Here is a 26,656-nt window from a genome sequence, read left to right as displayed (position 1 = left end):
AGGCTACATAGAAAATCAAGCACTGATTCACACTGAGATCAGTGGTTTGTACTTTGCTGTCCACTGTGTTGTTTGTTTTTACACAGTTATATATTTTTGCAAACAAAGCGTGTCATTTTGACACTGGAGCAGCTGTTTAGACCTGTGTGTGAACTGTTAAGAGTATGTGTTGTTTCATTGGACGGCTGCGTCAAAGCGACTGATAAAAACTGTAAAATTTCCTCTGTTCAATGGGCATTTTCAGAATAAGCTTAACATACAATAGTGTCATAACAAAGTGATACTGTATAGTTTTGTATATAGTATTATACAAAGCATATATATAAGTATATATTATACAAATTCAAAGTCCTAAATGACTCCAGTACAACTGAACTTTATAATAAACATAATTAGGTTTATGACCATGACAGCCTCAAATAATCAATAAAAGCTTGGCTCTTATGTTATAAATCACATGTACTGATAAATTCAGCTCCGCCTGTTGAGCAACACAGACCATCGAACGTGCTGTTGACGCCCGAGCCGCTAGGCGGCGCTGTGTCGTCCCGTACACGCCTACATGAAGCGGCTGCTGCAGCTGCGCCGCTGTCAGACCGCTTCGTCTGCGGTTCCGCTCGCTGTGTCCGCTCTGCTGCTGCTGCGTGAAACGGACGGAACCAGCTCAGGCGTCCAGAACCCGTCGGTCCTGCAGGTAGGACCTTGCTCCTGGCTCGGCCTCTGTTCGCAGCGCTTATTTAAAAGAACGCGTAATCTCGTTCCCACGTGTTTAGAAGTCGCTCAGCTGAAGTCTCCGTTTAACCCGTAGTTTGTAGCTTGTTGCTTTGGTTTAACTTAATTTAGGCTAGTTTCACAGCTTCTTCTGCGTAACATCTGCGGCTTTGTCCGCCCGGTGAACTTTGACCCGCCCACCGTCTAGTTACGCAACCACGCAAGTTTTAGTTTGGTAGAGAGGCCGGTTCTCCATCCGCCCTACGTTTATTCTGAAAGAGTGTTATTAATGCTGAACAAAGGCAGGAAACAAGCAGCTGTGTTCATGTGCAGAAGAGTCGCTAACGGGACCTGACGCTGTTCCCGCAGCCATGTACCTGTACCTCCTCGCCCTGGTGGTGTTCTACTACCTGTACCGCTGGGTCAGGGAGCTCCCCAGGGTCCCCGACAAACACAGCAAGTACGTGTACATCACGGGCTGCGACACCGGCTTCGGCAACCTCCTGGCCCGGCACCTGGACAAGCAGGGCTTCAGAGTGATCGCCGGCTGCTTCACGGAGAAGGGCGAGGAGGACCTGAGGAAGTCCTGCTCCGGCAGCCTGACTGCAGTCCACCTGGACGTGACGTCTAAAGACAGCGTGGCCAAAGTGGCCGGGGTGATCAAGGACAAAGTGGGGGAACGGGGTGAGCACGTGCTGCCAGGTTCTACTGTGCACAAACAGTTGAACCTGGCAACTCTCTCCTACACTATTTATTTTACACTAGTAGTTATTTATTGTTGGGTAATAAACCTACTGAATAAGCAGCTTGGTGTCCTTGTGCCCGTGGTAACCAGTAACTAGCTCAGATAACAGAGCAGGGTTTGAGATTTAGGTGCATACTTTGACCTCCTGAGATCCGGCCTATACATTTGTGTCCTCTGTGGTGGACATTGGTTTTTGGTCTATAACCTTTGACTCATTTGAGCTACGCTACTAAGTCCTGGTGTGCTCTGTAGAGGACATCCTGGCCTTAACAATGATATCTCATGTGTTTGGGTGGGATGAGGGAAACTTTGTTTTTTTTGCTGAGACAAAATGGAGGCAGCAGCCAAATGCAACAGCTGGGAAAAGAGTCAAATATTGTTAAGGTATTGTTATTTTACCATAATAATCATATATTTCCTTGATCATGAACATGAAAGGAAAAGAATAGCCAATTTATGAATGTCAACTGTAATGGACATGAAAACTATTTAGATGGGTAGGCTAATGGCTAACTAGCTTGCTTGCTCTATGTTTTTAAAACACATTTTATTGTGGGACAATAACTATAAACCTCTTAAATTTTACACTGTAGCAGCAGGCAGAACTGAGGCAGAAAGAGGTATGTACCAAATTATTAAGGACGTTTCAGATCTGCAATTGTCAAATGAGGAAATTTAGGTTTCTGCTGCTGGAGAAGACAGAAAAAGCTCAGAGAATCAGGAGGCTCATCAGATGAGAAAACAGACAAGAATGAACAGGACAACTTCTTATGAGAGGTCACTAGATAAATGGATTGTTTCAAGCATCTTCAGCAAAGAGGCAGGAAATCACAAAAAAAATTAATTGAAAGACACTTTTTTTTCCTTTGGATCTCAGAAAGTAGTTTTCAGTCTTTTACAGGCCTCACATTCCTAATAAGGTGGAAATGATCAATTAGATTAATTTCAAATCAAAGGTGCAACAAGACACCAGCTGACAACCGAAAACATGAGAGAAATGATGAGGAAGAGGTTGTCATGGCGACGTGGTGTGTTTCCAGGACTGTGGGCCGTGGTGAACAACGCTGGCGTGTCCGTTCCCTCCGCGGCGTGCGACTGGCTGACCATCGACGACTACAAGTCCATGCTGGACGTGAACCTGATGGGCGTGATCGCCGTGACCCTGAGCGTCCTGCCGCTCATCAAGAAGGCCAGGGGGAGGGTGGTGAACGTGGCCAGCGTGTTTGGGAGGATCAGTGTTACCGGAGGCCCATATCCTGTGTCCAAGTTTGGTGTGGAGGGCTTCAACGACAGCCTGAGGTGATACATTCACTCCCAAAATTAATGATTTATCAGCATTGAGCCACAACAAAGATGAGTTCAGGACCTAAATAAATACATCTTCGTCTGTAGGCTGGGCATGAAGCCCTTTGGTGTCAAAGTCCTCTGCATTGAGCCAGGCTTCTTCAAAACCAGCGTGACGGACTCTGCTCTCCTGGGTGAAAATGTCAAAAAGCTGTGGGACCGACTTCCCCAGGACGTCAAACAGGACTACGGGGTAGATTTTTTGCCAAAGGGTAGGTTTTCTACATTCAGGGGGGGACTTTGCTCATACGTTGTACTCACCGTGGCCTCGTTCCCACTCCCAGCGTTACAGGTGCTGACTGAAAAGCTGCCCAGCATGAGTGACGGGGATCTGATGAAGGTGGTGGGCTGCATGGAGCACGCCGTGGCTGCGGTCCGGCCCCGCACCCGCTACTCTCCAGGCTGGGACGCCAAGCTGTTCTGGCTGCCCATGTCTTACATGCCCAGCTGCATTGCTGATTACATACTGCTGAGGGACTCTATTCCGATCGCCAAGAAAGTGCAGTAACCTGTGCTGGGTTTCCTTTTGTTGTATTCGCATTACATCTGACATAAAGGTGTGTTTTTGAAAAGAAGCTCTATGCAGACTTGCTTTTTCTCACATACACATGTTCAAGGCCACTCTGTCTACAGGTAGATACGGGTCCGAAGCTAATCGTAACCCTGATGATAGGCCCATGTAAAAGGTCAAGGATGAATGGCAATAAATCCTTCATTTATAAGGCTTGGTTACAAGGTTGATACGCCGAGGGACTGTTTTTACAAATCCACTTTAAAATTACACTGCTCCACAGCTTCACCTACTGGGTAATTTCCTTACTTATCTACTCAGGCTACTTCCTTCATTTCTGTATTGTATGTGTGCAATGTGATAATGAAGCAGCCGCAGTTTCATCTCTATGTTATCAGTTTTCTGACCTGTCATGAAGACAAATGTATTGTTTTAAACTGGGATTTTGGGAACATAACTAATTTGAGGTGGGCTCAATAGTAAGTATCACCTCCTGATCAATGCAGGGAAAACCAAAGAGATGGTGGTGGATTTCCACCGATGGCAGTCTGCCGTCATCTCATCGATGGACATCCAGGGAGTGGACATTGAGAGAGTGGACTGTTCTACGCGGACTGCATGTACAATGAAGAAACTGGACTGGACTCATAACACGGATGCACTGTACAGGAAGAGTCAGAGCAGACTTTACCTGCTGAGGAGAGTCTTTTGCAGTGAGGAGGCCACTCCTGAAGACCTTCTATGACTCTGTGGTGGCATCAGCCATTCTGTACGGTGTGGTCTGCTGGAGCAGCAGCGTCACAGTGAGGGACAGAAGGAGACTGGACAGGGTCATCAAGAAGTCACCTCCATCCTGGACCAGGACTCTCACCCACTAGAGGACCCACTGTCTGCTCTCGAGAGCACCTTCAGTAACAGACCGATCCACCCTGACTGTGTGAAGGAGAGATATCTATATATCTATCTATCTATCTATCTATCTATCTATCTATCTATCTATCTATCTATCTATCTATCTATCTATATATATATATATATATATATATATATATATATATATATATATATATATATATATATATATATATCTATATCTAAATCTTAGCATATAGATATTATTATTATAAGATAGATATTATAGTTATATATCATATATATATTTCTCTATATATATATATATATATTCTTTATACTTATATATTATATTAATATATATATATATTATACTCTATATTTATATATATATATAATATATAAGGTGGCCAAAGGAAGAGATACAGACCACAGATGTTTACCATGCATGGAGGTTCCACCCCAAATCAAGCACCCTGAGACTGTACGCTAGCCGCAAGGAAGGAGGCGAGGACTAGTGAGCGTGAGAGCTACTATCCAGAATGGAAACATCCAGATCCATAAGTACATCAAGGATAAGGCCCGACAGAATGACGTGCTGAGTGAATGTCTCAGGCGTGGAGAACAGAGGATGGATGCTGGAAGAGGGACCATCATGGGAGGACAAGCCCTTGCACCGGGTGTACCACCGGAACATAACTGAAAGTGGCTGATCTCAACAAATCCTACCAATGGCTTGAAAGGGCTGGGCTGAAGGACAGCACAGAGGCACTCATCCTGGCTGCACAGGAGCAGGCCCTGAGCACCAGAGCCATAGAGACCCAGATCTACCACACCAGACAAGACCCAAGGTGTAGACTGTGCAAAGAGGCCCCAGAGACGGTCCAGCACATAACTGCAGGGTGTAAGATGCTGGCAGGCAAAGCATACATGGAACGCCATAACCAAGTGGCTGGCATAGTATACAGGAACATCTGTGCAGAGTATGGACTGGAAACCCCAAGGTCAAAGTGGGAAACACCTCCCAAGGTGGTAGAGAACGAGCGAGCCAAGATCCTGTGGGACTTCCAGATCCAGACTGACAGAATGGTAATGGCGAACCAACCAGACATTGTGGTGGTGGATAAAGAGCAGAGGAAAGCCGTAGTGGTGGATGTGGCAATACCAAGCGATGGCAACATCAGGAAAAAGGAACATGAGAAACTAGAGAAATACCAAGGGCTCAGAGAAGAACTGGAGAAGGCTTGGAAGGTGAAGGCCACAGTGGTGCCTGTGGTGATCGGAGCACTAGGGGCTGTGACCCCCAAACTGGAGGAGTGGCTACGACAGATCCCTGGAAAAACATCCGAAATCTCAGTCCAGAAAAGTGCAGTCCTAGGAACAGCAAGGATACTGCGCAGAACCCTCAAGCTCCCTGGCCTCTGGTAGAGGACCCGAGCTTGGAAAGTGGATGAGACCACCCGCGGATGGTGAGAATAGAGTGTGTATATATATATATAGGATTGATCATCCAGAACAGCTAACTACTTTTGCTTTGTTCATGGATGTGTGTGATGGATTATATAGTTTCTCTTTACATGTACTGTCTGTAATATTTACAATATTTCAGTTTTCTGCCAGATAAAAATCAATGTTATAGATTCAATAAATCAAAGCATTTCTTCATGTGATCTAATTCTTTACATCACATGTACATGTACACAAGCTCCGCCTTTGTTGAGCAACACAGACCATCGAACAAGTATGTGCTGGTGAAGCCTGTGTCGTCCCGTACACTCCTATATGAAGCTGTTAGACCGCTTCCTCTGAGGCTCCGCTCTGCTGCTGCTGCGTGAAACGGACGGAACCAGCTCAGACGTCCAGAACCCGTCGGTCCTGCAGGTAGGACCCTGCTCCTGGCTCGGCCTCTGTTCGCAGCGCTTATTTAAAAGAACGCGTAATCTCGTTCCCACGTGTTTAGAAGTCGCTCAGCTGAAGTCTCCGTTTAACCTGTAGTTTGTAGCTTTGGTTTAATTTAGCAGCGCTGATAATTAGTTTTACAGCTTTTTCTGCCTAACATCTGCGACTTTACCCGGTTTTACTCGTTTCTAGTTTAACTGGTGGCCGCACTGGTTGCTATTAGTTACACCAGATGTTTGAAGCAGGGAAAAGCAGGTCCTCGTCGATGCCTGGACAGTGTTTTGTCGTCTCCACACGATCTAAACAGTCTTTACAGTATTACAAGGGGGTAATCTGACACAGTTTTAACGTTGCTCGTGTTGTAGATGCGGAAGTAGTTTAAAGGAAGTGATGATTCAGTCCTTATGTGAAATAAGCAAAAAAAAAAAAAAAATACATTGACGGGATTCGATCCTGCTGCAGAAAAAGGAACCTATAGTCGTGGCCTTAACCGCAGTGACGTGCGGTCAGGGTGGGCGGGGGAGGCGGGGCCTCACCTCGCCTGACAAACTACCATACTATGAATACATAATAAAATAAAATAGAAATCAATACCTGGGGCCCCAGCTCCCATTCTCGAGCCGTCATTATATGTGTTAATAAACTAAGCAATTGATTCCTGTTTCACAGCTTGTCAACAAAAGAGAATTTGTCTTTACCGTCACTTTCTACAAGTTCTTTAATGCGTTTATGGATGTGTGTCTGACATAATTACTTCCTTAATTGCGCAAAAACGGGCAAAGAAATCTCCAAATAAGGCAAGACAGAAAATAGCCTCTACGGAAGCCGACAGGTGCTTGACTGCTACTGTCACGTGATTCTGTTTTTTTTTTTTTTGTCAGACGCCTCTTCGCGCCAGTGACGTTAGCAAACAAACTCAGTTAGTTTATTTCCCACCTCTCAAGATGGAGGAAAAAGCGTGGTGATAAGTTGAAGTCCCTTTGTAACTTTAGGAATTTCCTGGCAAATCTGTAGATCGGGCATTAAACATCACACAGAAACCAATCTAATATCAAATGAAAACATTTTGTCCACAGAATACAATGGCATCTGTTTCATGGAAGTCTAAAGTTCTGGTGCATCTGAACCAGAACTAGTGTCCAAATGAAGTCTCCTGTTCTCTTAATGAGCCCATTCCACATTTTATGGCTGGTGGTCCCAGTTCTGGGAGAGGCAGCTTCTCAGTGATAAATGTGACAGCCTGTCCTTTTGGAATGATAAGCAGAGGTGGAATCCTGTGAGATTTACAGGTAGATCAAAAAAGTGGACTCATGGTTCTTTGATATGGACATTTGAGATGTTGGCGCCAATTGGTGCCTGTTGTGATAGAAACCAGTCTCCTGTGGTGGAGAAAGATTCAGGGTCCCTTATCTCTTGGGACTGGAAAGGACGTAGAGGCTCTTCAATAAGGGAGTTAAGTTCACATGTAGGTCAGGTTACCTCAGTCCAGACGTGGATTGCTATAGTGGAGAGGAAAAACACTCTAACCATCTGCCTTAACCGGTTGGGGTGAGGGGATAGAGAGAGGGAAAAGCACAGCAACAACAGAGCACAGGCAGGATGGTTGGACCTGTCAGGTTCTGGTTCTGTTTTCAGTTTTATTTTGAAAGTACTGTGTTCATCGGCCATATCATCATGTTTTGGGTTCCAGTTTCCATTTCCTGTTTTATTTTGGTAGTCTCCCAGTTTCAGTTTCCGTTCTAGCTTCACTCCCAGTTTACGTCATGTCACAGCTGTCCCTGCTTCACCCGGTCATTATCCACACCTGCACTTCATCAGTAATCAATTCACCTTGCATTTAAGCACCACTTCTCACCCCAGTACCTCGCCAGATCGTTGATTCTATGACCTCACGTTCCAGCATTTCTCTAGCTCGGCTTATTCTGTTGTTGACTCAGTTCCGTACCTCTGACTATCGTTCTCGCCTGATCCTGACCAGTGTTGTAAGTCTTCACTCTGTTGCTGAACTCTGCCTGTTTCTGGACCTGTCTAAGCCTGCCGGTTCTAGTTCTGAGATCTGAGCCTTTTGTTATTGACCCAGGCCTGTTACCGGACCCGATTAAGCTTATCTCTTGCTTGCTACAATACTGTGCCTACCTGTGTATGACTTGGACCGTCTGTGACCTGGATTCTTGCATTAAATATCACTTTAATCATACCTCCCGTCTGCTGCGTCTGCACTGCGCATTTGGGTCCTTTCTCTGCCGTTCCGTGACAGGACCAGGGACTGAACTATCTCTATTTACACCTTGTAAAAAAATGCAAAGACTGTTTAGATCGTGTACAGACGACAAAGCATTGACAAAACATTATCAAGGCATCGACGAGGCCAGCTAAGCTGCTTTGCTCTGCTTCAAACACCTGCCGTAACTAAGAGCAACCAGTGCGGCATTCGGAAGTCGGTCAAGTTACCACCGTCTAGTTACAACTAAAAGTTGTTACAACCACACAAGTTTTAGTTTGGTAGAGAGGCCGGTTCTCCATCCGCCCTACGTTTATTCTGAAAGAGTGTTATTAATGCTGAACAAAGGCAGGAAACAAACAGCTGTGTTTGTGTGCAGAAGAGTCGCTAACGGGACCTGACGCTGTTCCCGCAGCCATGTACCTGTACCTCCTCGCCCTGGTGGTGTTCTACTACCTGTACCGCTGGGTCAGGGAGCTCCCCAGGGTCCCCGACAAACACAGCAAGTACGTGTACATCACGGGCTGCGACACCGGCTTCGGCAACCTCCTGGCCCGGCACCTGGACAAGCAGGGCTTCAGAGTGATCGCCGGCTGCTTCACGGAGAAGGGCGAGGAGGACCTGAGGAAGTCCTGCTCCGGCAGCCTGACTGCAGTCCACCTGGACGTGACGTCTAAAGACAGTGTGGCCAAAGTGGCCGGGGTGATCAAGGACAAAGTGGGGGAACGGGGTGAGCACGTGCTGCCAGGTTCTACTGTGCACAAACAGTTGAACTTGGCAACTCTCTCCTACACTATTTATTTTACACTAGTAGTTATTTATTGTTGGGTAATAAACCTACTGAATAAGCAGCATGGTGTCTTTGTGCTCGTGGTAACCAGTAACTAGCTCAGATAACAGAACGAAGGGTTTGAGTTTTAAGGGCATACTTCAATCAAAGTTTTCAGTCTTTTACAGGCCTCACATTCCTAATAAGGTGGAAATGATCAATTAGATTCATTTCATATCAAAAGAGGTGCAACAAGACGCCAGCTGAAGGCGGTTGTCATGGTTGTGTGTTTCCAGGACTGTGGGCCGTGGTGAACAACGCGGGCGTGAACGTTCCCTCCCCGGCGTGCGACTGGCTGACCATCGACGACTACAAGTCAGTGCTGGACGTGAACCTGATGGGCGTGATCGCCGTGACCCTGAGCGTCCTGCCGCTCATCAAGAAGGCCAGGGGGAGGGTGGTGAACGTGGCCAGCGTGGCTGGGAGGATCAGTGTTCCTGGAGGCCCATATCCTGTGTCAAAGTTTGGTGTGGAGGGCTTCAACGACAGCCTGAGGTGATACATTCAAAATTAATGATTTATCAGCATTGAGCCACAACAAAGATGAGTTCAGGACCTAAATAAATACATGGTTGTCTGTAGGCTGGGCATGAAGCCCTTTGGTGTCAAAGTCCTCTGCATTGAGCCAGGCTTCTTCAAAACCAGCATGACAGACTCTGCTCTCCTGGGTGAAAATGTCAAAAAGCTGTGGGACAGACTTCCCCAGGATGTCAAACAGGACTACGGGGTAGATTTTTTGCCAAAGAGTAGGTTTTCTACATTGGGGGGGGGGGTTCTTTGCTTATTCATTGTACTTACCGTGGCCTCGTTCCTACTCCCAGTGTTACAGATGCTGACTGAAAAGCTGCCCAGCCTGTGTGACGGGGACCTGATGAAGGTGGTGGGCTGCATGGAGCACGCCGTGGCTGCGGTCCGGCCCCGCACCCGCTACTCCCCGGGCTGGGACGCCAAGCTGTTCTGTCTGCCCATGTCCTACATGCCCAGCTGCATTACTGATTACATACTGCTGAGGAACTTCATTCCAATTACCAAGCAAGTGCAGTAACCTGTGCTGCACTCGCTTCGGATGTTATCACCCATAAAAAATGGGCTGATCAGTACTAATTAGCCCATTCGTATGGGCCAGTAGGTGCCTACTCTAATTACTCGCTAACAGCTAGCAGCTAGCTAAGTTGCTACGTTAAGCAGCTACGGACATTATTGTGGCTATGGTTCCGCTGAGATAACACAATACAGCTAGCTACTTTTATGCTTGCTAATAAATCAAAATAAAAAAAAATCCATCCTCCCGTCTGAACAACAATCGCTCAACAGCGCCCCTACTGACTCTGCTGGTTAAATCATCTGAGCCATGATCAACCTTACGGATCAATGACGGCGACCTACTGCACCTACTCACCGCTGCCAGCAGGTAGGTGGGCACCTACCGGCTCATACGTATGGGCTGATAACCACTGATAATGACCATTGAATGGCGTGGTAACGCCCGAAGCGGCTGGTTTTTTTTTTGTTGTATTTGCATTACATCTGACATAAAGATGTGTTTTTAAAAAAAAATCTCTGTGCTTTTGTTCAAGGCCACTCTGTCTACAGGTAGATACAGGTCTGAAGCTAATCGTGTCTTTGATGATAGGCCCGTGTGAAAGTTTAAGAATGAATGGCAATAAAGCCTTTATTTATAAGGCTTGGTTACAAAGTTGATACGCTGCAGGACTGTTTTTACAAATCCACTTTAAAATTTCCTTCCTTATCTACTCCGGCTACTTCCTTCATTTCTTTTTGTATGTGTGCAATGTGATAATGAAGCAGCCGCAGTTTCATCTCTGTTAGCAGTTTTCTGACCGGTCATCTTATGAAGACAAATGTATTGTTTGGGATTTTGAGAACATAACTACTGTAATCAGAGGTGAGCTGAACAGTACCACCTCCTGATCAATGCAGGGAAAACCAAGTAGACAGTGGACTTCCGCCGACGGCAGTCTGCTGTCATCTCATCGATGCACATCCAGGGAATGGACATTGAGAGAGTGGACTTTTATACGCGGACTGCATGTACGCAATAAACTGGAATGGACTCATAACACGGATGCACTGTACAGGAAGAGGCCACTCCTGAAGACCTTCTATGACTCTGTGGTGGCATCAGCCATCCTGTACGGTGTGGTTTGCTGGAGCAGCAGCATCACAGTGAGGGACAGGAAGAGACTGGACAGGGTCATCAAGAAGTCCAGCTCTGTGCTGGGCTGCACTCTGGACACGGTGCAGGAAAAAGGTCCTGGCCAAACTGACATCCGTCCTGGACCAGGACTCTCACCCACTGGAGGACTCGCTGCACTCCACCCTCGCTGTGTGAAGGAGAGATATCACAGGTCTTTCCTGCCTGCTGCTATAAGACTGTTCAACCAGAACTGCAAACTGCATTTGCTCTGTTCATGGATGTGTGCTTTGTTTATGGATGTGTGTATGTGTGATGATTATATAGTTTCTCTTTACATGTACTGTCTGTAATATTTACAATATTTCAGTTTTCTGCCAGATAAAAATCAATGTTATATATTCAATAAATCAAAGCATTTCTTCATGTGATCTAATTCTTTACATCACATGTACATGTACACAAGCTCCGCCTTTGTTGAGCAACACAGACCATCGAACAAGTATGTGCTGGTGAAGCCTGTGTCGTCCCGTACACTCCTATATGAAGCTGTAAGACCGCTTCGTCTGAGGCTCCGCTCTGCTGCTGCTGCGTGAAACGGACGGAACCAGCTCAGACGTCCAGAACCCGTCGGTCCTGCAGGTAGGACCCTGCTCCTGGCTCGGCCTCTGTTCGCAGCGCTTATTTAAAAGAACGCGTAATCTCGTTCCCACGTGTTTAGAAGTCGCTCAGCTGAAGTCTCCGTTTAACCTGTAGTTTGTAGCTTTGGTTTAATTTAGCAGCGCTGATAATTAGTTTTACAGCTTTTTCTGCCTAACATCTGCGACTTTACCCGGTTTTACTCGTTTCTAGTTTAACTGGTGGCCGCACTGGTTGCTATTAGTTACACCAGATGTTTGAAGCAGGGAAAAGCAGGTCCTCGTCGATGCCTGGACAGTGTTTTGTCGTCTCTACACGATCTAAACAGTCTTTACAGTATTACAAGGGGGTAATCTGACACAGTTTTAACGTTGCTCGTATTGTAGATGCGGAAGTAGTTTAAAGGAAGTGATGATTCAGTCCTTATGTGAAATAAGCAAAAAAAAAAAAAAAAATACATTGACGGGATTCGATCCTGCTGCAGAAAAAGGAACCTATAGTCATGGCCTTAACCGCAGTGACGTGCGGTCAGGGTGGGCGGGGGAGGCGGGGCCTCACCTCGCCTGACAAAATACCATAATATGAATACATAATAACATAAAATAGAAATCAATACCTGGGGCCCCAGCTCCCATTCTCGAGCCGTCATTATATGTGTTAATAAATTAAGCAATTGATTCCTGTTTCACAGCTTGTCAACAAAAGAGATTTTGTCTTTACCGTCACTTTCTACAAGTTCTTTAATGCGTTTATCAATTTGTGTCTGACATAATTACTTCCTTGATCGCGCAAAACGGGCAAAGAAATCTCCAAATAAGGCAAGACAGAAAATAGCCTCTACGGAAGCCGACAGGTGCTTGAATGCTACTGTCACGCAATTCTGTTTTTTTTTTTTTGTCAGACGCCTCTTCGCGCCAGTGACGTTGGCGCTGCTCCAGTGAGTTAGCAAACGAACTCAGTTAGTTTATTTCCCACCTCTCAAGATGGAGGAGAATGATGTAAGTCGTCTTAAGACATTTTCAAAACAAAAGCTCATAACTGATGGAAGAGCAACGCGGGAGCCTAAAGGTTTGCTTTAACTACGGGACAGAAGACAACTCGCTCCTTTTAAACGGACTGGTGCACCCGAAAAAGACTGGCTGTGCTGCCTTGATAACGTCTGGACTAACACAGGGTGTTGAATAAAATATGTAAAACTAAGACCACAAATGGTTTTATGTTTTCTAAAAAATAACAGATGACACCAACTTAAATTTCTAAGTCAAGTAAAGTCAAAGTCTTGTGTCGTTTTGCAGTCCCGTGTTAAAAGTACTAGTGCTGTGTTAACTAAATAAGGCAGAAGTCCCGTGTTAATCGAAAGCAAAGTCTCATGTTTCCATTAATGTCTATTGTAATTGTGTTAGGTCCTGTGGTATTTTCTAAAGTCAAAGTTTTGTTTTAAGTGAGTAAAGTGAGTTTAAAGCCAGTATCACTGTTTGATCCCCTCTGTTCCTCTGTTATAATTAAAGTAATTGTCATTGCCCATAGTGAACATATAGAGACTCATTCAAGTTCTTTTATTGTAAGTCTGACTCTGGAGAAGTCAGTGCCTCACCAGCCATGAACTTCACCGCACACCACTGCCTTAACCACTAGGTCAATAATATTAATAGATTAAATTAGTGTGTACTGTATTAGGTACAAGAAACATGAACATCTTCAATTTTATTTCAGTTCATTTTTATTTATATAGCGCCAAATCACAACAAGGTTATCTCAAGGCACTTTACAAGGTAAGGTTTAAGACCTAACACAACTAAACCCAACAGATCCCACATACAGCAAGCCTTTTATTTGACGGTGGTGTAGCGGATTCAAATTATTAATAATTTGATATTAATGCAGAAACATTAATATACCTCGAAGTTGGGGCACCAGGTTTGTTTTAAAACTGAAACCACGCTTGTATCAATCTAGTCAACGCCAGATGTCAATTCAATGAGTTATCAGTTACGAACAACAATAACAACTTTCTTGTGATAAAACCAAATCAATCTCTTATACCATGAATTCTTGTCGCGGTTCAGTGACCTCTACTTAAATGTGAGGAACAATGCACACAAAACTAGATTCCTTTTAACGTTTTATTAATCTAACACTACTGGATATATGAATAACATAATATGGAAATACTCAAATAAACAGAACAAAAAATGAGAGAACAATCAGAATGAGATGATGAACAGTGAATGAATCAATGAGTAAAAACACAAAGAATGGTCAAGACCTGAGTGTGTGATGGCTTTGATCAAGCGAAAAGAGTATTAGTTTCTAACTTGTACAAATCTAAGGATAACTAATCAATTTGGAATATCCAACTTCAGCGCTTTGAGAAACACCAGAATCCTCAGAGGATTAGAGATGTTCGTCTTGCCTTAGTTTGGAGCTGTAGCCGCTGTGCAGCGTCTCCCGTTACCGGTTGGTTGAGCAGGCGTGCCCTCTCTGGTCCAGGTGCCACGGCCTCTGGGCCAGGAATCCTTACCCGCGATGATGATGACGGCTCGGGTTCAGCGAAGTAACAGTCAGCCAGGCTGAACTTTCCAAGGTGTTTCAAAGCGTCAGCGCTACTTAAACTAGCCCAAAAGGGAAACGGGCTGGAATCTAATTTAATTAGTTCGATCAAATTAGCGAGTCAACTAATGACTGTTTGTAATAGTTTCCGTTTTGCGGCGTTTCTTGATGACTTTCTAACGTTACAAAATTCATTGTTCGTTCGTGTTTCTAAGTTTAACTTAGGTTTACAAAATTTAAGAACAAAGGAAAATAAAAGAAAAGTAATGCGACGCAAAAAGAAAAGGTGAAAGAAGTTTGAAGATAGAGGGAAATCCGATTCGCCTAGGGTGTCACTGGTTTAAATACCCCTGGGGCAGTGGTCACTGCAGGGCGGAGAAATGAGTTCAACCAGTGGTGAAGAGTTCCGCCTCTTCAGATCAGGAATCAAACTATTTGATTTGGATCGCTCCTAAATCTGGGATAACTAAGCTTTCCTCTTTTCATCAAGCTCAAAGTTCCATCACACCATAACAAAATACACGTGTAACGATCACTTTGACACTCAAATAAGCAGAGACGTCAGAATGGTTAAACAGCAATATTAAATGCCTAGAATATAAGGTCTTATACGTGGTCCCTTACAACGCTGTAACAAATTAAATGTTATTCATCATGACTGGTCTTGTCTTATGTAACACCCAGTAAACACTAAAACAAACACGAATAATAAATGCAAGCAAAATCAAATTATAAATGACCTAATCTGGACATTACTTATTAAACAATTGTAACCCTTAAGCTGTAGCTGGTGGACATAGTCTATGTGTATGTTGCACAGATTAAAAGAAGTAAAGACGGTGAGTCTCTCTTTTTCAACTTTGTGCCTACACACAAAGGAAAGCAGGGTGATGAGTTGAAGTCCCTTAGTAACTTTAGGAATTTCCTGGAAAATCTGTAGATCGGGCATTGAACATCACACAGAAACCAATCTAATATCAAATGAAAACATTTTGTCCACAGAATACAATGGCATCTGTTTCATGGAAGTTGAAAGTTCTGGTGCATCTGAACCAGAACTTGTGTCCAAATGAAGTCTCTTGTTCTCTTGATGAGCACATTCCACATTTTATGACTGGTGGTCCCAGTTCTGGGAGAGGCAGCTTCTCAGTGATAAATGTGACAGCCTGTCCTTTTGGAATGATAAGCAGAGGTGGAATCCTGTGAGATTTACAGGTAGATCAACAAAGTGGACTCATGGTTCTTTGATATGGACATTTGAGATGTTGGCGCCAATTGGTGCCTGTTGTGATAGAAACCAGTCTCCTGTGGTGGAGAAAGATTCAGGGTCCCTTATCTCTTGGGACTGGAAAGGACGTAGAGGCTCTTCAATAAGGGAGTTAAGTTCACATGTAGGTCAGGTTACCTCAGTCCAGACGTGGATTGCTTTAGTGGAGAGGAAAAACACTCTAACCATCTGCCTTAACCGGTTGGGGTGAGGGGATAGAGAGAGGGAAAAGCACAGCAACAACAGAGCACAGGCAGGATGGTTGGACCAGGGACTGAACCATCTCTATTTACACCTTGTAAAAAAATGTAACGACTGTTTAGATCGTGTACAGACGACAAAGCATTGACAAAACATTATCAAGGCATCGACGAGTACAGCTAAGCTGCTTTGCTCTGCTTCAAACACCTGCCGCAACTAAGAGCAACCAGTGCTGCATTCGGGAGTCGGTCAAGTTACCACCGTCTAGTTACAACTACAAGTTGTTACAACCACACAAGTTTTAGTTTGGTAGAGAGGCCGGTTCTCCATCCGCCCTACGTTTATTCTGAAAGAGTGTTATTAATGCTAAACAAAGGCAGGAAACAAGCAGCTGTGTTCATGTGCAGAAGAGTCGCTAACGGGACCTGACGCTGTTCCCGCAGCCATGTACCTGTACCTCCTCGGCCTGGTGGTGTTCTACTACCTGTACCGCTGGGTCAGGGAGCTCCCCAGGGTCCCCGACAAACACAGCAAGTACGTGTACATCACGGGCTGCGACACCGGCTTCGGCAACCTCCTGGCCCGGCACCTGGACAAGCAGGGCTTCAGAGTGATCGCCGGCTGCTTCACGGAGAAGGGCGAGGAGGACCTGAGGAAGTCCTGCTCCGGCAGCCTGACCGCAGTCCACCTGGACGTGACGTCTAAAGACAGCGTGGCCAAAGTGGCCGGGGTGATCAAGGACAAAGTGGGGGAACGGGGTGAGCACGTGCTGCCAGGTTCTACTGTGCACTAACAGTTGAACCTGGCAACTCTCTCCTACACTATTTATTTTACACTAGTAGTTATTTATTGTTGGGTAATCCACCTACTGAATACGCAGCATGGTGTCTTTGTGCCTGTAACTAGCTAGAACAAACGCTTTGAGATTTAAGGGCATACTTTATTATATTTAATTTACAGGCCTCACATTGCTAATAAGGTTGAAATGATCAATTAGACTTATTTTAAATCAAAGGTGCAACAAGACGCCAGCTGACAACCGAAAACATGAGAGAAATGATGAGAAACAGGTTGTCATGGCGACGTGGTGTGCTTCCAGGACTGTGGGCCGTGGTGAACAACGCTGGCGTGTGCGTTCCCTCCGCGGCGTGCGACTGGCTGACCATCGACGACTACAAGTCCATGCTGGACGTGAACCTGATGGGCGTGATCGCCGTGACCCTGAGCGTCCTGCCGCTCATCAAGAAGGCCAGGGGGAGGGTGGTGAACGTGGCCAGCGTGTTTGGGAGGATCAGTGTTATCGGAGGCCCATATCCTGTGTCAAAGTTTGGTGTGGAGGCCTTCAATGACAGCCTGAGGTGATATATTAAAAATTAATGATTTATCAGCATTGAGCCACAACAAAGATGAGTTCAGGACCTAAATAAATACATCTTCGTCTGTAGGCTGGGCATGAAGCCCTTTGGTGTCAAAGTCCTCTGCATTGAGCCAGGCGGCTTCAAAACCAGAATGATGGATGCTGCTTTCCTGGGTGAAAATCTCAAAAAGCTGTGGGACCGACTTCCCCAGGACGTCAAACAGGACTACGGGGTAGATTTTTTGCCAAAGGGTAGGTTTTCTACATTCGGCGGGGGGGGGGGGGGGGGCTTTGCTGATACGTTGAACTCATTGTGGCATCGTTCCCATTCCCAGCGTTACACAGGCTAAATGTTGAAATGCCCAGTGCGAGTGACGGGGATCTGATGAAGGTGGTGGGCTGCATGGAGCACGCCGTGGCTGCGGTCCGGCCCCGCACCCGCTACTCCCCGGGCTGGGACGCCAAGCTGTTCTGCCTGCCCATGTCCTACATGCCCAGCTGCATTACTGATTACATCGTGCTGAGGAACTCCATTCCGATCGCCAAGCAAGTGCAGTAACCTGTGCTGGGTTTCCTTTTGTTGTATTTGCATTACACCTGACAAAGATGTGTTTTTAAAAAAACAACTGTGCACACCTTGCTTTTTTCTCTCCGACACGTGTGTGAAAGGTTAAGGATGAATGGCAACAAAGCTTTGATTTATAAGGCTCAGTAATAAAGTTGATACGCTGCATTCAATTCAAAATTTCATTTCAGTTTAACTTTTTTTACTGGGTTCCATCCCAGTTAACTTGAAGTTCAGACAATAAATCCATTGACTTTACACAGCATATGATTTTGGCAGCATATATTAGTTTTAGCATTCCTGGGCCTCTATACAAGCAGTCATCTGTCCTGTTTTATTTCTGCACAATGACAGATCAGATGGCTTAATGGAGCTCTAGATCACCATCTTGTGGTCAGACAATGACAACAGCCGTATCATCAAATTCTTACCAAGAACTAGATTTAACTTCAAGGTCTAGAAATTACAGTTGACAAGTTCCTTTGTGTAAAGTGTTTTATTCCATCTTCCATTGGAAACATTAAATACAACCTCATTTTAGAATGACAACAGGTACATTTGCATTTTGACATGTTTTACAAACCAAGTGCTCCTGACAGCAGGACACTGCTCCCATTTTTCTCCCCCAACAGTTGGGTTAGATGTTTACGAATGCTCTTCAGCCAACTTCTCAGCCTTCTGAACCACCTCCTCAATGGGGCCGACCATGTAGAAGGCCTGCTCGGGCAGAGGGTCGTACTCACCTGGAGGAAAAAAGCAATACAATTGAGCAAGGTGGGGAGTAGCAGCAAAAACAAACACTCATTTTAAGCAGCTAACTCTTACCAGCAAGGATGCTCTTGAAGCCCTTGATGGTTTCTTTCAGGGGAACCAGTTTGCCCAAGTGGCCAGTGAAGACCTCTGCCACCTGGAAGGGCTGGGACAGGAAACGCTGGATTTTGCGAGCACGGGCCACAGTGAGTTTGTCCTCCTCAGACAACTCATCCATACCCAGGATAGCAATGATATCCTGCAGTGATTTGTAATCCTACAGAAGGAAAGCCAAACACGATCACAACTAGTAGTATCAAGCCAACTTTCAATAAGTAATGATTAAGTCCCAAACCTGGAGGATTTTCTGCACACCACGGGCAACATCGTAGTGCTCAGCTCCGACAATGTTGGGGTCCATGATACGGGAAGTTGAATCCAGTGGGTCGACAGCAGGGTAGATACCCAGCTCAGCGATGGCACGGGACAACACAGTGGTGGCATCCAAGTGAGCAAAGGTGGTGGCAGGGGCGGGGTCAGTCAGATCATCAGCGGGCACATAGATGGCCTGGAGGACAATGATGACAACCATCAATAAAGCAGCTAGTAATAACCACCTTTAACTAAAAAGGTGCATCATGCTCTTAACCACTTGCCTGCACAGATGTGATGGAACCCTTTTTGGTGGTGGTGATTCTCTCCTGCATGGTGCCCATGTCAGTTGCCAAAGTGGGCTGGTAACCCACAGCTGAGGGGATACGACCCAGCAGGGCAGACACCTACGAGGGGAGCAGAGGACTTCAGTTGGTCACCCACAAGTGTGCCCTTTCGCGCATGTTTGACTGTATAAAATAAAAAGCTGACTTAAGAATGCAACTGCCCTTTCCAACTATACAGACCTCAGAGCCAGCCTGTGTGAAGCGGAAGATGTTATCAATAAAAAGCAGCACATCCTGACCCTCCTGGTCACGGAAATACTCTGCCACGGTCAATCCAGTCAGAGCCACTCTGGCGCGGGCACCTGGGGGCTCGTTCATCTGTCCGTACACCAGCGCCACCTTGCAAGCGCAACAACTCAGGTTAGCAATTATCAGTCTCACTCACAATAGTCGTTCAGTCCTCACCTTTGAGGTGGTGTCCTTCAGGTTGATGACACCAGACTCAATCATTTCATGGTACAAATCATTTCCCTCACGGGTTCTCTCGCCCACGCCAGCAAACACAGAGTAACCACCATGAGCCTTGGCCACATTGTTGATCAGCTCCATGATCAACACAGTCTTTCCCACACCAGCACCACCGAACAGACCTGTGATGAGTAGATATAAATGATCAGTCGCCCATCACCCATATGCCAGCTGGTATTCATGCTCATGACAGGCAGACACTGCATGGCCACATACCAATCTTTCCTCCCTTGGCGTAGGGGGCCAGCAGGTCCACCACCTTGATTCCAGTCACCAGAATCTCCTGCTCCACACTCATGTCAGTGAACTCAGGGGCTTCAGCATGAATAGGTGCAGTCCTTACAGAGCAGATTAATTAAAAGAAAAAAAAAACACTTGAAGGTCAGTTACCTTTGTGATTTCATTCTGAGACAGGTTTCACACTTTACTGTGAAACTATCATTTTGTTGCAAAATAAAACTTACTGCTTGGTGGTGATGGGACCCCTCTCATCAATAGGCTCTCCAATCACATTCATAATCCTGCCCAAGGTCTCAGGGCCCACTGGGATTCTGATGGGGGCACCAGTGTCCAGAACTTTCTGTCCACGAACCAGACCTTCAGTACCATCCATAGCGATGGTACGCACAGTGTTCTCCCCTAAACACAAATGCAATCCTTAGTTTTGCTGGTGAATGGTACATGTGTACATGAGCAAAGCCTGAAATCGAGGTCTCTCACCAAGATGCTGAGCCACCTCCAGGACTAGCCTGGAGTCACGGCCGGCGACTTCCAGAGCGTTGAGGATGGGAGGAAGGCCGTCGTCGAACTGGACGTCCACAACGGCACCGATGACAGCAACAATGCGCCCAGTGGCGGCGCTGGCAGCAGCGGCGGGTGCGGCATAGTCTCTGCCTGTAAATACAAACAGTATAATCATTCAACTCGGCGTCGACGTGATCTTGTATGTCCACTAGTGTTTTTTATTTGCTCTCACGTCCGACGTGATAGCCCAATTTGTGCAGTCAGACAACTTCGCGACTGCTGTTCCGTCAATGTCAAGTAGCTGTTGTCTACTATTAAATCTGGTTTAGGATTAAACAGACATCTAGCAAAACATTATGCACCTCGATAGTAACATCAGAAAAACTGGATCAGCAGAAAGTACGAGAAAAACGCTAATGTGGGGCCAATGGCAGATGAATGGAATACACTGAGCTAACTATGCTAACGTAGCGTCTGGCGCAAAACATTCAATGGCAAAGGCGTTTAACGTGTATTCAAATGATGTTATGCTTTAACGTGTTGACTTACACAAACATGTGTGCAATGGAATGATGCAGCTGGGCCGTCTGCCCTTGTCAAAGCTAATCGTCTCGCAAGATTCTGCAAAAATGCAATGGTAACGCTAAGCTAGGTTAGCAGCCCCGCCGCCTCATGTCATTACGCAAAGGTCATTACTGCCAGCGCATGTAAAATATAACCTAGGTGTCGTCTGTTGACCGACACATGTCAACAGAAGCGTCTTAAAACTGGAGCGATCATTTAAAGTTTAACAGCAACTTAAAAACCTTACTAATTTAACGTTTGATCATTCGGGCCTGCTACGACACCGGCCGGACGTCCAGCGTGTTGCTAGCATCAGCTAACATTAGCTTCGCCCCTGCTCTCCTCTGACAAGCGCTGACATGCGAAGTTTTGTTAGTATACTGTGGCCGAAAAGCGCGCGTCATGCGGGACATACGTGAAAGAACGGCTGGGGATCCAACGAGAGCCTTCAGGGGCTGGACCCCAGGCTTGAGAGCCTGCAGAGCCCCGGTGCAGCAGCGTCCCACGGCTCCTAACATTGTCAAAATGGCTGAAGGTGGAAGGAGACAGAGAAACCTGCGGCTTTATACTGTGGCCGCTCAGGCAAACTGCGCGTGCGTGCAACGTAAACCGGCCCACTGAGCATGCGTACACGACACCGGCTTCCAGCTGACATTCTGCCCTCCAGAGTGATTCCTGAATGACCGCTAACACAATGAATGCATCATTCAGTTCATGTAGATTTACATCCCATGATCGTTTCTGTTTATAAGGTCATTATTTGTTTTTTTTACAAAGTGGGGTATTTACTTGCAAATACTGCAAATACGCACAGACTAATTATGACCAATGTTACAATGAACGGTTTTTAACCTCCATTGCTCCATCTGACAGGGATTTGCAACTAATAACCACAGTGCAAGTGTGTTCTCTAGATTCAATTTTAGAACATAAAGTATTCACATCTACATGTATCAGCTTTCCTCTGAACTTTTCTCATTTGTTCTAGAGATGGGATTACTATGCAGCTACATTCCATACTTTTTCTTATTGATATTAAGACAGCGTGTTCATGTTCATGTGCCCTTTAGGGGGCACTGTTGTACCACAGGCGACAAGAAGTGAGGAGCAATTTTTCTGTTTACCAAGTGCCTTTTTTATTTTGGAGGGTTAGGGAATACATGTGTCTTCAGTTTAATGTAGAGTCATATACCAGCCATTAATTGTGTCAAAATACCAATGCAACACTAGAAATTCTGCATTAATAATACTACTAGAGTAAAGCAAATGTGTGTCCATACACATTATACATAATCATACAGTACACTATCTACGTGACTAATAATCATGCGGTAATGCAGATTCAGAATAATATTATCATTGTCAATATCAGTTTGTCAGTGAGAAGAATTTTAGTGTTTACTATGAACACAGTAGCTGGTGAAGTTATGAGATGATGTATGAGACAAAAAGAAAAAGACAGTTTTGTTTTATCTGCAATAATTGAAATTTTTTGTCAGTTCATCTAATGCTATTTGTAAATCACTGCATGAGTTCTCTTTTTTTTCCCTCAAACAATTATTAAATTTAGTCTCAATGCAATATTTGAACAGGAAATAGTGTTTTGCTCAAACTGGCTTCATTTGATTGTTGCGTTTGATAATGACTAATAGCTGAAGTGTTCTCCAGGTTGTAGCACAGAGGCTTTATTTTAGGGCTCATGCTACCGCTGAGCTTACCCGAGTATAATTACTGACTAAAAGGACTAGTTACTTCCAAGCCCTGTGTTTCATGCATTGAATTGATGCTGTGTAATGTGAGTCATCAGATCATTGTTCTTCATGTATCGGCTGCATCCTGAATCATTTGGATGTTTTCAAGCTCACTCCCTGAAGATCTTTAACTTTCTGGCATGACTCCACCGGCCTACAGACGTCAATCTGCAGACTTTGATCCATCTTACATATTTGAATTAACCACTCTGCATGCCCCAAAGTGGAGTCTGATGAGTGATGAGTGTCATTAGTTTGTTTCGTGATTCCTGTTGATGGGCTATTACAGCTACACACAGGAGTCACGGTGTTGATGTCGCTTCAGGTCAGATATGACATTTGTTGTTGTTTCCCCCTATTACACCTTTGCAGTTCGAGACGGTTGTGAGTATGTTGGGCTGCTGTTGCTGTAGTAACGGTGGTGAATCAGGGTGAATGGGTTCACAACGGTGAAGGAAACAAAGTGACACAAGAGCAGACATGTTCCCAGTGGTTGCCATTTTAAACAACCATATAAATATTATGTTGTAACATTTGGAGCCTTCTGCTTTTTCACATAACATACTAATGCAGCCACAGTGTGTTTTATCTCAGTTTCTTATTATAATAGTTTCTGAAAACCTCAGAATGGTGATTCAAGTGTGACACAAAAGTGCTTAAAGGGTTTCACTGAAGCAGAAGTGAAGATTGCAAATGCCTTTTAGTTTCTTGGAGTTGATTTTCTCTACCTGCACTGTTAGACATCTCCACTCTGCCTAATGCTGTATGTCAGTCCAGAACTTTGGTTCAGGCTGATGCAGGTTACTGTTTGCATAATGTCTTACCAACCTACACATGAACAATTTCTGAATTTATATATTCATTAGGTGTTTTTCCGTCTGTGGGACTGCATTGTTGTACTACATAGTAGTGTCAACTTTGTAAACATCTCAAACAATTAAAATATTCTGTTAGCAAGAGTCTGATTTAAATGTATGCAAGTCCTTGACAGGTGTGTATATACAGTACAAAGTGCTTTTTTCACCTCATGCTACAATAACACAACTCTTTTGTATCAGGTACTCAGTAAGGCTTATTTTCAGTTTTCTGCTGCCTTATTGTGGAGTTCTCAGTTTTCCTTTAGACCACACAAAGCTTGTTCGAACTGCTGCGCTGCTCGCAGTAATTTTACAAATGCGTGAACTGATGCAATTTTCCAGCAACAACTACTGATAATAGTTGTGTTCTGGTCGATGTTGTGACTACACGGTGTCTAAGAAAACATGCATTAACCCATAAAGCAACCGAATAAACCAAATGTCACCGGAAATACCCCTGGAGGGCCGAGGGAGTATCAAAGAGCTAAATGGTGGCTTCCACAGCATCATAAAAAGATGAGCTCCTGTTTTTCCTCCACACGGCACCTTTCCTGCTTATTAAAATTCAAATGCGTGGCCTTAAATAAGCGGAATGCCGTGGTCGCCTGCTCTGTATTGTTGCCTGCCTCTGCTCAGAGCAGCGCTGTGCCCTTTCAGACAGATCCTTATTCATTTATTCCCATAACTTGTTGAATGAATGTCACCTAATTGCTGAGCACTTTAGAGGCACTACGGGGGTCTGCTTCCAGAAAACCTCTCAGCCAACTTAATGCACGCCTTAAATGCACTATGGTGAACACAGAGCTTCGTTATTTGAGCATCCCCACTGTGAAATAAATCTGGAGAGTGATTTAAAAGCTTTTTAAAGAGATAGTTGGAGCAGGTTAGTGGGTTTGCAGGTGTTTTTTTAGCGTTCAGTGCCTTAGTTTTCCAGTCTTCTGTCTTCCACAGTACATGGAAGTTTTGTGGTTTTCCGCTTGTATATGGCCCATCATATTTATATTCAGTGCAATATTGTGTCCTAGTTTTATCGTGGGTTATGCAGCAAAATAAGGTACAAAACTTTCTGTTTTGTGAAACAGCTAAAGCAGAACTGAATGTTACTTTCAGAGGTCTGACATTAGCAACACAAAAAACATATTCAGAATAGACACAACTTGGCTTTGCTCCACATGAATGAAGGGGAGCTGACCCAGATTTAAGAAGGTCCATCCTTCAGGTGAAGCATTCTTGAGTGACAGCACGCTTTTCCTCACCTTTCAGTGATACAGTAGGTGATAAAACGCACACCGTCATCCCTGCTGTAGGGTTACGTGATTCCAGTTGCTGCTTTTATGGCTGCAGATGGTTCCATTGGGTTTTAGGACTCGGACACACATATAGGAAGGTGCTATTATGGACTTGGAGACATTGCTGCTGGGCTGAATGGGCAGGCACCAGGTTTCAATCAAATTTGGAACGGGGAATAAAGTGAAGCTTTACAGGTGTTAAAATCTGACTTTAAAGAAACGTTGTCCTGTAATAATGTGAAGAATCTGTTGGAGTCAGAGGCCGGTGCAGCGAAGTGAGTGATTAGAAGATGAGCTGGAAACGAAAGCGTAAAAGCAGGTTCAGGATGAAGACATTTCACAAAGAGAACAGAAAACTGCAGGATGGTTCGACACAAGTTGAAGAGTTGAGTTAATAATTGTGTATAATAAGACTGCTGGTTTGCAAATTAGTATGTAAGAGAGCTAAAATGGAAAGGTAAGTGGATAAAGGGAAATGTCTAAGGACATCTAGTGGTTGGCAGCAGAAGATGGAAGATGTATGATGGTAGAACATCTAGAGAAACCTGAACACAAGCATAAAAATGTTAAAGATGAAATCCAACTGTTCAACCATGTATGACCCCTCAAACTCAAACCCTCAAATTGTCCATGTGCTTGTTGCTGGAAATGTGCCCTGACAGTAAATCTGCACCAGAGAAAGAATAACAAACGAGTGCTCTGGGTGGTGGATCCCAGTTTGCTGCTGTTGCAAGGTGTGTTGCCTTAAGGTATAAATCCCCTGTGCAAACATTTCCAGGTTCCTGGATTATTCTGAGAAAGGTACCAGAATACCAGAAGAATGATTATGAAAATGACAAATGATGATGATGATGAGGTGGGGTGATTTAAAGTGATGGATTCTTCTTGGCTTGAAGAACTTGTCTTTAAAATAACTGTTAAAACACAATCATTCATAATTAAAGGGCCAGATATAGTCAGAACTGTTTGTACAACTGTGTGTTTAATTAATAGTTTCATGAAATTTATCCTATATTCAATAAGTTTTATTACCATAAATAAGGTTTTTACATTTTTATTTCAAACAACATTCAAACGTGTCTTGGACGTAACATGGATTTTCCAGGTAACTTACCTTTTTAAGATTAAACTTAGTTGAAATGATGTGAACGAAATGCATTTTAAAGAAAGGGGAAAAGCCACATTTGTTGTGCAGAGATTCGGTCACTGAGGATTCCGCCTCCCCAGGTCTGGCTGGGGTGGGGCTCCGCCACACCGAGTCCTTGTTAATATACTGTTTATAGAGGGGCTCGTTGTCTGGGAGACCCTACCAGGGACATCAAGCCCTGACAACACAGCTCCTAGGGTCCTTTGAACACACAAACCTCTACACCACAATAAGGGGGCGTTTCATAGAGGAGTTTCTCTAGGGTGGCTGGGCACCAGACGTAGGATGAGGAGCTCTGTCTCTGTCCAGATCGAGGAGCAGTGGTGTTCAAGGCATGTCCCACCAGTAGGAGCCCTGGGAAAGACCCAGGACACGGTGGGGGACTATGTCGCCTGGAAAAGCCTTGTGGTCCCACCGGTGGAGTTGGAGGAAGTGTCCGAGGAGAGGGAAGTCTGCAGCTCTCTCCTCAGACGGCGGCGATCATTCTCATTCCTCCAAAGGCTTTGCTGGTTTGTCTGATT

The 26,656-nt window shown here is 44.9% G+C and overlaps 4 protein-coding genes across 7 annotated transcripts; 3 read left to right on the top strand and 1 right to left on the bottom strand.

The window, feature by feature from the left end:
* Positions 1 to 553: 553 nt before the first annotated feature.
* On the top strand, positions 554 to 3,375 carry LOC114870427 (retinol dehydrogenase 7-like). 2 transcript variants are annotated; one of them, XM_029174991.1, is made up of 5 exons: positions 554 to 694; positions 1,081 to 1,395; positions 2,497 to 2,755; positions 2,849 to 3,012; positions 3,085 to 3,375. In XM_029174991.1, exons 2-5 carry the CDS (start codon positions 1,083 to 1,085, stop codon positions 3,306 to 3,308), a joined length of 960 nt encoding a protein of 319 aa, XP_029030824.1. In that variant the 5' UTR covers positions 554 to 694; positions 1,081 to 1,082; the 3' UTR covers positions 3,309 to 3,375. The 2 variants fall into 2 exon arrangements, with proteins under 2 accessions (XP_029030824.1, XP_055360258.1); XM_055504283.1 differs by lacking the exon at positions 554 to 694 and having other exon boundaries at positions 1,068 to 1,395.
* LOC114870433 (retinol dehydrogenase 7-like) lies at positions 567 to 18,111 on the top strand. 2 transcript variants are annotated; one of them, XM_029175024.1, is made up of 5 exons: positions 567 to 694; positions 16,368 to 16,682; positions 17,024 to 17,282; positions 17,370 to 17,533; positions 17,617 to 18,111. In XM_029175024.1, the coding sequence occupies exons 2-5, from the start codon at positions 16,370 to 16,372 to the stop codon at positions 17,838 to 17,840; spliced, it is 960 nt and encodes a 319-aa protein (XP_029030857.1). In that variant the 5' UTR covers positions 567 to 694; positions 16,368 to 16,369; the 3' UTR covers positions 17,841 to 18,111. The 2 variants fall into 2 exon arrangements, with proteins under 2 accessions (XP_029030857.1, XP_029030851.1); XM_029175018.3 differs by lacking the exon at positions 567 to 694 and adding an exon at positions 11,750 to 11,909.
* On the top strand, positions 5,902 to 11,693 carry LOC114870444 (retinol dehydrogenase 7-like). Of its 2 annotated transcripts, none has more exons than XM_029175045.3 (5): positions 5,902 to 6,044; positions 8,699 to 9,013; positions 9,349 to 9,607; positions 9,695 to 9,858; positions 9,934 to 11,693. In XM_029175045.3, exons 2-5 carry the CDS (start codon positions 8,701 to 8,703, stop codon positions 10,155 to 10,157), a joined length of 960 nt encoding a protein of 319 aa, XP_029030878.1. In that variant the 5' UTR covers positions 5,902 to 6,044; positions 8,699 to 8,700; the 3' UTR covers positions 10,158 to 11,693. The 2 variants fall into 2 exon arrangements, with proteins under 2 accessions (XP_029030878.1, XP_029030895.1); XM_029175062.3 differs by lacking the exon at positions 5,902 to 6,044 and adding an exon at positions 8,029 to 8,044.
* A 212-nt stretch (positions 18,112 to 18,323) lies between the features above and the next one.
* On the bottom strand, positions 18,324 to 21,665 carry LOC114870420 (ATP synthase subunit beta, mitochondrial). The gene is made up of 10 exons (XM_029174979.3): positions 21,507 to 21,665; positions 20,504 to 20,677; positions 20,248 to 20,422; positions 20,000 to 20,121; positions 19,721 to 19,905; positions 19,496 to 19,654; positions 19,253 to 19,375; positions 18,952 to 19,164; positions 18,672 to 18,873; positions 18,324 to 18,589 (listed from the first exon to the last, which is right to left on the bottom strand). Exons 1-10 carry the CDS (start codon positions 21,607 to 21,609, stop codon positions 18,492 to 18,494), a joined length of 1,554 nt encoding a protein of 517 aa, XP_029030812.1. The 5' UTR covers positions 21,610 to 21,665; the 3' UTR covers positions 18,324 to 18,491.
* Between the last annotated feature and the right edge of the window lie 4,991 nt (positions 21,666 to 26,656).

This window comes from Betta splendens, chromosome 2 (assembly GCF_900634795.4).
Source record: "Betta splendens chromosome 2, fBetSpl5.4, whole genome shotgun sequence".
NCBI lineage: Eukaryota > Metazoa > Chordata > Actinopteri > Anabantiformes > Osphronemidae > Betta > Betta splendens.
Note: the sequence above shows the minus strand (reverse complement) of the source record. Positions and strands in the feature narration are given on the sequence as shown.

Bases quoted from the DNA above. Each gene is read 5' to 3' on its own strand.
- LOC114870433 (XM_029175024.1), top strand. From the start codon at position 16,370: ATGTACCTGTACCTCCTCGGCCTGGTGGTGTTCTACTACCTGTACCGC. The intron at 17,283-17,369 runs GTGATATATTAA...CTTCGTCTGTAG, and splicing joins GCCTTCAATGACAGCCTGAG to GCTGGGCATGAAGCCCTTTG. The intron at 17,534-17,616 runs GTAGGTTTTCTA...TCCCATTCCCAG, and splicing joins GGTAGATTTTTTGCCAAAGG to CGTTACACAGGCTAAATGTT.
- LOC114870420 (XM_029174979.3), bottom strand. From the start codon at position 21,609: ATGTTAGGAGCCGTGGGACGCTGCTGCACCGGGGCTCTGCAGGCTCTC. The intron at 19,906-19,999 runs GTATGTGGCCAT...TACTCATCACAG, and splicing joins CGCCAAGGGAGGAAAGATTG to GTCTGTTCGGTGGTGCTGGT. The intron at 18,590-18,671 runs GTAAGAGTTAGC...TTTTTCCTCCAG, and splicing joins CTTCAAGAGCATCCTTGCTG to GTGAGTACGACCCTCTGCCC.
- LOC114870427 (XM_029174991.1), top strand. From the start codon at position 1,083: ATGTACCTGTACCTCCTCGCCCTGGTGGTGTTCTACTACCTGTACCGC. The intron at 1,396-2,496 runs GTGAGCACGTGC...GTGTGTTTCCAG, and splicing joins GGACAAAGTGGGGGAACGGG to GACTGTGGGCCGTGGTGAAC. The intron at 3,013-3,084 runs GTAGGTTTTCTA...TCCCACTCCCAG, and splicing joins GGTAGATTTTTTGCCAAAGG to CGTTACAGGTGCTGACTGAA.
- LOC114870444 (XM_029175045.3), top strand. From the start codon at position 8,701: ATGTACCTGTACCTCCTCGCCCTGGTGGTGTTCTACTACCTGTACCGC. The intron at 9,014-9,348 runs GTGAGCACGTGC...GTGTGTTTCCAG, and splicing joins GGACAAAGTGGGGGAACGGG to GACTGTGGGCCGTGGTGAAC. The intron at 9,859-9,933 runs GTAGGTTTTCTA...TCCTACTCCCAG, and splicing joins GGTAGATTTTTTGCCAAAGA to TGTTACAGATGCTGACTGAA.